Here is a 13262-nt window from a genome sequence, read left to right as displayed (position 1 = left end):
ATTCAGACACTGGCTCCAGACCAGTTTGGCTATGTAAAAGGCACATCAAGCCTACTCAAGCTGGTGGACTTCTCTGAGAAGGTCACCAAGGCAATGGATGAGGGCAAAATAGTGCATGCTGCCTACCTTGACCTGGCTAAGGCATCTGATACAGTACCCTCTTGAGCATTGTAAAAAAAAACTCATGGAATTAAGCATCAGCCCCTATGTTATGCACTGGATAGGCAGCTGGCTTTCATATAAGACCCAGGAATTTAGGATAGAGGAGATCACCTGCACAAAGAGGCCAGTCAGTAGCAGAGTCCCTCCGAGCATTGTGCTGCACCTACTCTTTTTGGCTTATGCTTCTCAGAAGTCAAAGCCAATGTCAAAGACCTCTGGCTGACCAAGTTTGCAAATGACTGTAAACCAGAAGCACTCATTGAATTCCCCCAATACACTAACATCCTACAGGAAGGACTAACATAGATAAATGACTCATACCAAAGCCACTGCTCAGTGCCAAGAAATGCATAATAATACTCTAGAAAACTTCTTCATTGATAACAAACCCTTAAAGAGTGGACTCAGTAGTCAAGTATTTGGAGACATATGTGGTTAGTACCCTGGCTTTTGACCAATGTATGTCTAAAGTTGTAAAGAAATCATTCTATGTTTCTCAAATTATAAACAATAGCATAGCATCTGAGTCGAAAGAGGTCATATTTTCTTTGTATTCAGTCATCAGAGCCATAATTGAGTACAACACCTCCTTCAGTATGGACCTGACTGGGCACATTCAACAACTGGAATGTCCACAGAGGTTCTTCACAAAAAGAATACAGGGTGTAAAAAACATGTCCTATTCAGATTGCCTTAATACCCTGTCTCTATACTTGGTTTCTAGAGAATGTTGTGAGATGATCTCTGCCTAGCATACAAGACATCCTTGGATCCTGCTCTGATGGACCTTTTGCAATCCACAAAAACAATAGCATGAGAACTACTTAATCTAGGGAATTGAACCTTTCTTGCAACTTTAATAGGAAGTGTTGGATGGAGAGGTATGTGTCTCAGAGAATTCCTCTCCTCTGGTATAGGCTTCCCATACATATAAAGCAGAGTTTTTCCCTACCCCTATGAAAGCATAACATGGACCACTGATGGGAAATCGAAAATTCACCCTGCGTCTAGCACCAATGTTTTTAAGGGACAGAAGTCATCTCTAAATCATACCCTAGTTTCCATATACCTCTTAAAATAACCACTAGCCTCAAAAACTGGTGGGATACATTTGGGTGCATGACTAGGCTTATCAAGACCCCAGTGGCTTTGCCTAGTATACACATATGAACTTGTGAACCTATGGAATGCATTTCCAATAAAGGATATCACTATGAAAACTTGTATATTATGTGTTCATTTCGAATGGATAGGACTTCTTGCTCTCTATTCAGATCTGTGAAGTTTCAAGTCAAAACATACTTGTTTATAAGTAAGATTCTGACATCTCCAGAATAGTTATTTGCTGACATTTCAGACCATTTTCTAACTAGACAAACTAAGAATGGGTTGCGGGATTAGGTAGAAAAGTAAACGGTTAATACTGAAATTAACTTTAAAGGGTGATGTTAAAATTTTAAGCATGCATATAATGGGGTGTCATTATCCTTTTGAGATGGTATGCCACGAGAAGCACTTTTAACAATTAAAATGAATGAAAAGCTTAATAAAAGGATAGAAAATCAGAATATATATGCAACTAGAAATAGTTGATTGTTTTCATACCTTACAACAAGTGCTGTTTCTTCATACTCCAAAGCAGTATAAAGTTCTCTGCAAGAATAATGTCTAATAAATAATATCAAATAAGAATCAATGAAATTTCCTGCATTTGAAGTGCATGTATTACATCAACAGGTGTGACTGGACCTGTAGGTTCTCCTGGAATTCCAGGTTTTCCAGGATCAAAAGGAGACCAAGGTATGCATGGAAAAGGACATCCAGGACCCCCAGGTCCTAAAGGTAATATTTATTTAAATTATTATTTTCTCTTTACAGTAATACATCAAAGTAATTCATAAATAACATCTAGCATCATAGTTTCATAGCATTTGTTACAGATAGTATGGCTTTGTTCCATTAGTACAGCCCGTTTCTTCTTGTTTTAAGCTTTAAATACAAACTGCAGTTATGTGTGCTATTAATTGTCTTTCTACATCGTTCCATATATTCTTTTTTTTAACTTATACTATGCCAAATGCATACTTAATATTTTATTTTGTTTTCTAGCTGTGATTCCTGAAAATTCCAAAGGAGTCATGACAACATAGCAGAGATTACCTGGAGAGAGGAATGACACACACACGCACACACACACACACACACACACACACACACACACACACACACACACACACACACACACACACACACACACACAGACACACACACACACACATATGTATGGTATATGTTTGTGATGAATGCTGAGTTATGAGCCACAATGCAAACTCCATCATCTTACAGTTCATAATATTTCAAGTATCATATAAATCACACAAAGCCACATATTCATTTTGCCCATTTTTTGTATTTCTTTTGTTTATTTATTTATATTTAAAGTAATGTTTGTTGTTGACTGCAGTGTACCCTGATAATTGCTCTAATTTCAGTAGTACTTTGAGTTGTTTATATACATTTTTAGGCATATAATATCTATTGGATGCTTCTCTATTCTAGTTCTGAGAAACCTAAAGTCCTTTTTATGCTGTTTTCTTCACAGTTTAATTAGTCTGTTTAGTTAGTTAATTTATAGTTAGTTCAGGCAATTAAAAATCTGGTCTTTTTACTAGTAATGTAGTTTTCTGACTGAGAAGTTGTCACTCGTGGTTTATCTTTGTTTTTGTTTTTAATTTTTTTTTAGCATTTTTATTTTTGATATGAACAAGCTTCATGTGTACAGGTCTGATTTAATCGGGTAATGTCAATTTTTTGTTTGTTTATTTGAAGTATGTGAAGTTACTTTTTTACTTTGAAATAAATGGAAAATGGGGTTCATGTTTTACATTTTTGCACTTTTATTTTACTTTTCATCTTTTTTTACTATCAAGATGTGATGCAAAAGTCTCCACAGCAGGTGTACATTTTTTTCTTTAATAGATCAGATAATGGATATAATGCAGTGCTGGTGAATGAGTGGGTCAGAAATAACAGGATACACCAGCATTTTAATAAAAAAGGCAACTTTTATTCTGTACAAAATGGCAGCTTTTAGAAATTATGTTAATGCCTAAGTCATCTCGTACTTACAGGCTGTAAGTGCAAGGTATTACAAAATATGTACATTATTCAAATGGCAATGCTGTTCAATAGTTTTAAAGTGGCAGTGGATATAGAACATAGTTACAATATACAAATTCTAGTTTGTTTACTTCAGTATTGTCACATCACCCCCCCCCTCCCAATAGCAAAAGGGAGACCTCTCTGTTTAAAATTATGGAATATGAAGGTGCACAACTGATGCCAAACATTCAGCACTTTGGACTGATCCTTTCAATGCATATTGTTAATGTTCGTGAATTCAGTTAATACAAAACAGCACTTTAAAGCCATTACTAGCATGATCCATTTAACAAGAAACTATATGGCTACCTATCTGTACATTACACTATCACAAGTCAGTGTCAAGTTGTTCGTGCGACCTCATGTTTACAGCATGTCATGATAGCAACAAAAGGACTGGTACTAGAAACAAAATTAGAACCTGAAGATGAGACATGCTGTTAGAATTAGCATTAGTATTTCTACACTGACTAGGTAAAACTGGTCAGCTGAATTAGGAGTACTTAGCTGGTTTGGTTGAACAACACATGGTTTGTCATTATGCAAGGTCTTACTGGACGTGGATGAGGTATTCTTGGCTCAAAGCCATCCTGTTTGTTTTCCAGAGCTTTTAGATAAAAGGTTCATCAGGAACTACAAGGCTATGTCTCTAATTGTGGTTAATTGTGGCACCATCTTCAGTTTGCACCATATAGTATGTTAGTTTTCCATACTGCAATACCTGTAGAACCCCAGCTTTTTCTCATCTTCCAACTTTAGCCAGACATATTGGCCTAGTTGAATGACAGCAATAATTGTGCCAAATAACTCTTATCACAGAACGTTTTGTATGAAGTTTTAGCTCTTTGGTAACCTTACTTCACTATATTATACAGAATAGTTTTGGACTCCAGTTTTGACTCTAATATCAGCATGTATTTTTTTATTTTTCTTCAAGCATTAGCTGCAATAGGCTTACTTCTGTAACACAGTGAAGATTAAGTTAATAAATTTGCACTGCTATCTCAGGTTTAGCATTTGATTAGTGATAGTATGAGTAAAACCACAGGTGTTAACAAACTGCTGGAACTCACTTGAAACACACTGTGAACCATTGTCTGCAAGCAGTTCACTAGGCAGTCCATATCTCAAGAATATGGTTTTGTACCTGGCTATGATCTGTTAGTTAGTCATAGTTGGTTCATGCATTATTTTGATGTCACAAGAGTAATAGTCTACAACAACAAAATATTTCATGCTTTCATATTCACATAAACCAGAAGCTATCTTTTGCCAAGGACCTTGTGATAAAGGTTTTGGTATTAATGCCACTATCTGTTTTGAGATAGTTTACGCACAATACTGAAGTGACACTTAGACATGAAATTGGCTATCTTGATTAATGTTTGGCTGCCATCCTGAAATTTTTGCTCTTTCTTATTTCATGGGACTATGATGACTTTCATGGGATTTGGCATAGAACTTCTTCTCTTTCAGATAAGGGTACTAAAGTTCTGTCTTTATATAATGACAAGCCATCATGCCCTGATAATTGTTATCAGACTGTATAGTACTTTTGTAGGAGATGTCTGGTATCTCAAACGCATTGAATAACAGCCTGTAGCCCTGAATCATTTCTGGGTATCCTGCTTAAGTTTGTATGGTCTCTTAGATGTTATATCTCTAGTAATCATTATTCTCTGCACATATGTTTATAGGTTCATAGGTAGGTACTAGGCTATTGGCCCTAGGGCCTATATAAGCCTAGCCAAAGGTACCCTGGCTTTCGCCACCCAAGAAAATTATTTTCCTGTGCCACTGTCGAGAAGAGCCACAGAAGTGATCCCCGGGGTGAATTTCCTATCTCCTATCCAATCATCAAGATTTTTCTTGAAGAGTGCTAATGAGGAGCTTTATTTGATATAGATAGGTAGTTTGTTCCAGAGTATGGGGAGTCTCTGGGACAGGAATCTATCCCTCCAGCATGTTCTGTTTATTGTGGTGACAAGGTTTAGGTCCCTAGAGCGTGTAGCTTATAGGGATTGGGATTTCTTTAAGTGGAGCATGTCTAAAAGCTCTGGGTTTGACATAGCTTTGTGTGTTAGGCAGAGATCGCCTCTGAGTAGGCAATATGCAATGGAGTAAAGCTGCAGTTTTTGAGACGGTCTGCATAGGGCATCTGTTTGAGGCCAGTAATCCTCTTTGTGAGGTATTTCTGTGGCCTTTCCAGTTGTTGTAGATGTCCTGTGAGGTACATACCAAAAGGGGCATTGTACTCTGTAATGGGTCTAATGAGTGACAAGTAGAGGGGAACAATGACCTCTTTTTTCCTGGATGAGAAACCTTCTGTGATGAGGTGTGCCACGTAGAAGGATTTCCTGACTACTGTGGCGATGTGATTATCAAAGGAGAGACTACTGTCCACCTGTGTCCCAAGGTCTCTTATCACACTTTCAGTGTTAAGTAGACTACTGCCTATGTGGTAGTTCATGGGTACTGAGTTTTTACAAAAAGGGATGACAATGCACTTTTTGGCATTGAGCTTGAGGCCATGGCTTTGACTCTAGGCATCTGTCTCAGCGAGGCCCTTTTGTAGGATGTCCACATCTTTTGGAGTTTTGATTATGACTCCTAGTTTGCAGTCATCTGCGAACTTCGTTAGCCAAAGACCTTCTGTGTTAGCCTGTACTTCAGAGAAGTAGATACCAAACAGGAGAGGACCCAGGACTGAACCCTGTGGTACTCCACTTGTCACTGGTCTGAAGTTGGATTTGGAGTCTGCTACTTTTCACAGTGTGGGTTCTGTCAGAGAGCCAGTTGGCAACCTATCTTGTGACATAGGGATTTATACCTAGTTTAGTGAGTTTATCTATAATTCCAGACTGGGGGATGGTGTTGAAAGCCTTGGCGAGATCTAGAGTGTGAACCACCTTACCCTCATCTACGGCTTTGGTGACTGCTTCAAAGAAGTCTATCAGGTTTAGGAGACTTGATCTGCCTTTTACAAACCCGAACTGGGTGGGGTCCTGAGTTTGGAGATTACCAATGTCATTGTTTATAAGTTCCATGATGATACATTCCATAGCCTTGCAGACCAGGCTTGTTAGGCTAATGGGGTGGTAGTTTCTGGGGTCTGTGGTGGATCCCCCTTTGTGGAGTAGGATAACTGTCACGGTGCGCCATTCAGTGGGCACATAGCCTGAGGTGAGGCTATGATTGAACATGGTACTTAGGTGGGGTGCCAGTTCATTCTGTAGTTCATGTAGAACACAGCCTGGGATGTCATCAGGTCCCCTGGATGCTGCATTCTTGGCTTTGGATAGTGTGTTTTTTACCTGTCCAGCCGTGATTACAGGAACTTTGCATTCCTCTGGTATAGAGATGGGCCCTTTAGGGGATGACAGGGGGGTAAAGTTAGCACTGAACCTATCTGCCAGGATGTTGGCAATATCAGTTGGTTCTGTATATTTAGTGCCATTGTGCTGTAACTCAGAGCAGATCTGAGTGTTGTCATTGAGATTCTTGACATAGCTATAGAATGCTTTGTGGTTATCTTTAGAGTCAGTGGTGATTTTGTTTTCATAACTAGCTTTGGAGGATTTTATGAGGGATCTTAGCTTCTTACTGAGGCTGACCAGGGAGTTTCTCCAATCATGGGATTTTACTCTTTTTTGCAACAGTTTCTTTCTTCTGTTGTAGAGTTTGTTTATGGCAGGGGACCACCAGATTGGCTTCCTTTTTTTGGAGGCTAGCATCTTGGTTCTGTTAGGGATTGCACGATCCATGCACTCGTGTAAGTGCTTATAAAGTGCATTTGTGTAGGATTCAGCAGTCATACCTCTATTGTCCATCAGCATGGGTGTTGTGAAGTTTGCCACTTCTGTCTTAAGAAGCGTGAAGTTGGCTTTGGAGAAATTTTTTACTGTGGTTTCCCTAATGGGGGAGGGATGTGGATGTCTAGGGTGATTAGCTTGTGTTCGGATCTGACCAAAGAGGAACTGACCTCTGGTGTGGAGCACCGGTTGCCCATGTTGGTAATAACCAGGTCTAGGATATTGCTGCCCCTGGTGGGGGTGTGGATAAGTTGATCCATGGCATTGGAATTTATGAATTCCAGAAAACGTTGAGCACAAGAGTGGATACATGAGTAGTTTTCCCAGTTAATGATAGGGTAGTTAAAATCGCCCATTATTAGGATGTTAGGTTGTACCCTAATATTTTCCAGTGTATTAAGAAATGAGGAGTGGGAATTCTGGGGCATGGTGGGGGATCTGCAGCAAGCTACAATTTGGATTGCAGTCTTGCCCAGAATTAGTTGCACTTGGATAATCTCGGATGCATTGTGCTGAGAAACTAGCCTGGAGGTGTGGATATCCTTAATGAATATGGACACGCCTCCACCTTTAGTGTTTCGGTCCAGGTTAGGTGGCTGAAAGGTGTGGTATGAATTATAGCCTGGTAATGCAGGGGTACTTTCTGGAGCCTTGAATCAGGTCTCTGTCACTGCACAGATGTCGATGTTCTCCATTTTAAGGAGTGCCTCGAGTGAGTGCCTTTTGAGGTTTAGACTTCTAGCATTGAGTAACAATACCCTCAGATTCTTCTTGCCTGTACCTGTTAGGGTGGTGAGTTTGTCATTTGAACCTTGCCTAAAAAAGGCACTATAGTGGTGGCTAGATCCTTAGCCAGTATCCGGAATCCCAGGGGCGACAGGTGCAGGCCATCTCTGGCAAAGCATATTGGTTTGTCGATCATGTCATCCCAGGCAGGCAGATAGTGAATCCCCTTAGAATGACACCAGAAGCTTAGCCAATTGTTGAAGTCAATAATTTTGTCCTTGTACTGTGGTATCATTCTGGGTGATGGCAGGATGCTACTCAGGGCTAGGGTCATTTCTACCTGGGCTGCAAGATCGGACAGCTCCTCCATGTCCCTTTTCATGTAGTCCAAGGAGGTACGTTTCAGGTCATTCACACCGACATGGACAATGACAGAGTCATATTTCTACTTGTTGTGGAGTGACCTGAGTGCATGCATTATGTCATAGACAACTTTCCTTCAGTATCTGATAATGGTTAGTCACATATAGGATTTCTGGATAATGTGTCAGTAAGAAGTAGTTGTTTTCCAGATACATGTATTCCTCTGGCATTGAATCGTCTCAGCCTCATTAATAGTCTTTGGCATTTCAGTGGTACTTTTTCTAGTTTATATGAATTAATTAGTGAAACTAATAGTTTATGGTTAGTATGAAGCTGGAAACACTTGAGCCCTAATAGGTGCATGGAGGACCTGTCACATGCACATAAAATGGTCAGGCATTCTATTTTTTTTATTTTTTTTTTTGGAATGGGGCATTTCTGTTCGGACAGTTAGCATTCTGGAGAAACAGGCAGCAGGACATAATTGTTCATTCATTTGGAGCAGTTCTGCACCTAGGCATAGGTATTAGCATCTACACTCACTATTGTCAATTTAGTGACATCATAATATGTTAGCACTGGATCTGTTTGTTAGCATTTCTTTTACTTTGTCAAAGTCTTGAGCTTAAGCATGTCTCCACAGCAGGGGTACATTTTTTTCTTTAATAGATTAGGTAATGGATATAATGCAGCTGAGAGATCTAGCACACATGTGCCCAATAAGTTAGTTACTGTATGTGTAGGGCTTACCTTAACTCAGTCTCAAGATGGACTCCAAGTCAGCTGACCTTGTGTGCATCAGGTTTGATTCCACAAACACTTATGCTGTGACCAAAGTACTGGAATTCAGTCTTTCCACTGCAATATGAGTCTTGGTTTAACTTTAATACAAATTTTTACTAGTTTGGCACACTGCCTCTAACCTCAAATTATGTATTTTTATTTGTTCCAAATACCACAGTGTCATCAGTAACAATGGCAACATAATCAAGTTAGTTGAGCAGAGCAGACATTTTACTCTAAAAGATCTCATGTGCTGATTTAATATTAAATTCCAGGCTTTTAAAAACAAAACCTTCCAAGTGGAGTGATGAAGGCTGTCAGCTGTTATCTTTTTCTAAGGGTACTTGCTGGAACACTCAGGAAGCATCTAGGGTGGAAAACCCTTAAACATGTTTAGTTTAAGTGCATTGTCTTCTAATATAGGTAGAATGAACTTTTCTTATACAAGTGTATCATTAAGTTTGTTAAAATCAACATATATTCATGCAAGCTGTTTTATCACTAGGCCTGTAGGAAAACATTACTCATTTAGTCGAATTATACTTTCTGTTATGTCAAATCTTTACATTTGTTTAAGCTAAGCGTCTACTTTAGGCAAAATAAGTAATGGAATGCATCTAGAAGTGGTCAAGACATGTAGAACATCATTCAGTTTTAATTTAATCTTTAATAGATCACAATTAAGCAGGCCATCTCACCAAATACATGTATGTAGACTTCATTTATTATGATAATTAAGCCCATCGGACATGTCATAGCTCTGCTGAGGTGATTAGTTATGTATGGACCAACCAGTGTATAACCCCTGAACTTGTACCCCTTCCATTCAGATATGTCTAGAATTCTACCTGTGCACATTACCGGCCTGCAGGGAAATTCATTTCAGCAGGAACATGCCTTGGGTGGGGCAGAAGGTCAGCTGCCCTAGATGCTGTTAGTGAATGTGATCCAATCACAAATAATCATTCAGCATTCTGTTTATTCATTTAAACAGTCACAGTCATGCAGCTATTTAAATGGATGATGAAACAGAGTGGAAGGGCAAGAAGTTTTTTTTTTCTCCTCAACTTCTCAACTCTAGTTTGAGGGGATACCAGTCTGGAGACTGCCCAAGGCAGTAGTAATTTATTGCTCTAAATATGAATTTTAGCCATTGCATCTAACTGCAGATGTGACAATAAACTTGTTTGTAGCATGTGATTTCACAGTAACATCATTCCCTCTCTCAACCTTGAAACATACTTCACTTCCATGAATAGAGAGTTTCACTTGCCCAGTCTGCTTCAGTATCAGACACAGTAGTAAATGAACCCCAGAAAAAATGCTTTTTGAAGACCATTTTTAGTTGTATTTTCAGAAACAAGCTATTTAAGCAGCTTTGTTTCCTGGCCCATTCTTTTCCACTTAAACCTCTGCTAAGTGTAGAACACTGACCTGACTCAGCATTTATCAGGCTTACATTCACTCTGCTTCTCATGCTTTTTTGCTAGGCTGTGCCTGCTTTTAAACTTGCATTTTATCGGCATTTTACTTCACACACATATTTATATACACATGCATGTGTATGTAAATACAAGAACATACTTATACATATATTCATAAGTATGTGCATGCATGCACATATACACATAAAAAAATCTTATTTCTTAATATATGCCCATGTGCATCACCATATTAGGAATAGTATTATATAAAAGATTATTATTATTATATGTATAGACCCTAAAGAAAAAATGTGGATAGTGAATCTTGGGACTATGTATAAGCCAGGTTTGAATGAACACTGGTAATTCGCTTTTTTTATATAATACTATTCCTAATATGGTGATGCACATGGGCATATATTAAGAAATAAGATTTTTTTATGTGTATATGTGCATGCATGCACATGCTTATGACTATATGTATAAGTATGCTCTTGTATTTACATACACATGCATGTGAATATAAATATGTATACATGTGTATATTTGAATGCACATATATATTTGTGCTTCTTAAATATGTGCATTTATTTGTGAGTTGGAAAATTATTTATAGTATGAATGTGGATGCACATGTACTTGTTGGTTATGTATTCATGCAGGTATGGGTGTATTTAAGTATGTATTTTCACTATCTGTTTAGAATTGGTGCTACTCTTGAAATAGGGGCATGTCTCTTTAAATGGAGTTTATTTAAATGAACAGGAAATTGCATGCCTTTGCACTGATGACGCTTTTTTTGCGAAACCGGTCTGTGATGGCATTGTTGGTTGGAGGCTGTTTCCACTATTTTAGTTATTTATTTATTGTTTTTTCAAGATATTCAAGGAACTAAAGGAATTAACACTTGAAATTTTGATTTTGGAGTGATGGAGATTTTTGTCTTTGATATATAATAACTCCGGACTGCAGTTGTTCTATATATATATATATATATATATATATATATATATATATATATATATAGATATATATATATATTCTCACGCCCACCCACCCAGACACACACACACACACACACACACACACACACACACACACACACACACACACATACAATCAAGAACTGGACATTGGTTTACAGAGAGCAGAGTAATCGGTATTTGTGCATACCTCTCAACTGTCCAGATTTTCACAGAATGTCCATATTTCTGCCTCATATTTTTGGTCTTTTCCTCATAAAATGTGTTTTTCTAACAAACCACTAAAAATTGAAGTCGCTTCTGTTACTCTAGCAACTTTCTAAGTTTATAAGAGCAATACTTAAATTCTGTCCCTATTTTTTGGCCTTTGTCACCTATTATTTTATGCTTTATCCAGATTTTTTTGCAGTAAGAGGCTGAGAAGTATGTATTTGTGGAAATTTACAAATCACAGAAACATACAAGGGAGGAAATAGAAAGAAATCCATTCAAAACAGTTTGATGCATGCATATACACACACAGAAATACTAGTGATGTTTTGCATTTACCATTAACAATAGTTTTTTTTGACAAAATCATTGCTGCAATAGCTTTTAGCTATATGGGATATACCCTGAAGAGGATGTAACAGCTGGCCAATCTCCAAAGTCTCTGGCCCCTTCCAAAAGTTAACAGTGTGTACCTTTGAACCAGCTAATCAGGCTGATTAGTAGTTCTTGATTAGAAATACTATGTTCTTTACTGCTCTGACTTCTGCATGAAGAGTGTCTGAGTTGCAGGCTCTTATGCTGTGTAAATTCTATCAGGTTTTCCACACAGTGTTACTTTAAGAACCAACCCTCTCATTCATACCTAAAGTGGTTTCAGAGTTTACCTTGAATCAAGCCATACCTTAACATGTTTTCTATCAGGGTAAGAAACTTCCCTTTCTTTCAGTTGGCAAGAAAGTCCTGAAGACTGGGGCACCCAGAATGCTGTTTTTTTCTCCTTTATCATCTCTTACCATCAGTATCTTAGTCATATGTTTGGAAGGGGCCAAAGACTTTGAAAGACTGGGTAGCTATTATATCCATGGCAGGATATAAGCCATATAGCCAAAGGCTACTGCAACAGTGATTTAATCAAACAGCTACTGTTACATTAAATGCACTTATACAACTGTACTTTCTTGCATTGCTGGCAAATAGGGCAACATAATTCCTAATATAGTTACAGAGAAAACATAGATGTGAGAGAAAATTGCTTTGTTGGAGTACTTGAAGTTCCATTTTCTATATACAAGCACACATAGGCAGCCATTGTGTAAGGGGTACCATTGTCCAATGCACAATATAGTATGTTATTTAAACGTATTGATGTCTGGTTACTGTGGTCTGGATTGAGGACCCTCTTTATCATTGTGGGCACGTTTCTGCATATATTCTAGGGGGCTTTTCATTAGAAATGCCCAACTCACTAGGCATGCTTTACCAACTTATAGATATTGTGAAACGAGGACCAAAACAAACCAACTAGTAAAATCAAGCTATACAATGATGCCACACACTCTGAGTTAATACAGGATTTATTTTCCACTCAAAACAATGAGATTAACAATAAGTTGTTAAACATTAACGATCGGTTAAGCACTTTCACCTATCCATACATTCCTTCTAGACTTCTTCAGAACCAAAATGAATAGCTCACAATGAACTCCTTCTATAACACCATATTTTACGAGTAAAGCTTGGCTTACACCTGCTTGTATTCTGTCTAATAGCATCCATACTAAAAATGTGACATAGGTTCATAGGTAGGTACTAGGCTATTAGTCCTAGGGCCTATATAAGCCTAGCCAAACAGTACC

The 13262-nt window shown here is 38.2% G+C and overlaps 1 protein-coding gene across 2 annotated transcripts in view; it reads left to right on the top strand.

Moving 5' to 3' along the window:
- The window catches only part of LOC122800784 (collagen alpha-3(IV) chain-like), a 1680215-nt gene that overhangs the window by 915279 nt on the left and 751674 nt on the right, over window positions 1–13262 (top strand). For both annotated transcript variants that reach the window (XM_044070045.1, XM_044070046.1), the window contains exon 28: window positions 1900–2004. In XM_044070045.1, the coding sequence (XP_043925980.1) occupies window positions 1900–2004 (105 nt within the window). The remainder of the gene's footprint in view (window positions 1–1899; window positions 2005–13262) is intronic.

Source organism: Protopterus annectens, chromosome 4.part1 (genome assembly GCF_019279795.1).
Source record: "Protopterus annectens isolate FY-2018-M chromosome 4.part1, PAN1.0, whole genome shotgun sequence".
NCBI classification, from domain to species: domain Eukaryota; kingdom Metazoa; phylum Chordata; order Ceratodontiformes; family Protopteridae; genus Protopterus; species Protopterus annectens.
The sequence above is the reverse complement of the archived record's forward strand: the minus strand, read 5'-3'. Positions and strand labels throughout refer to the sequence as shown.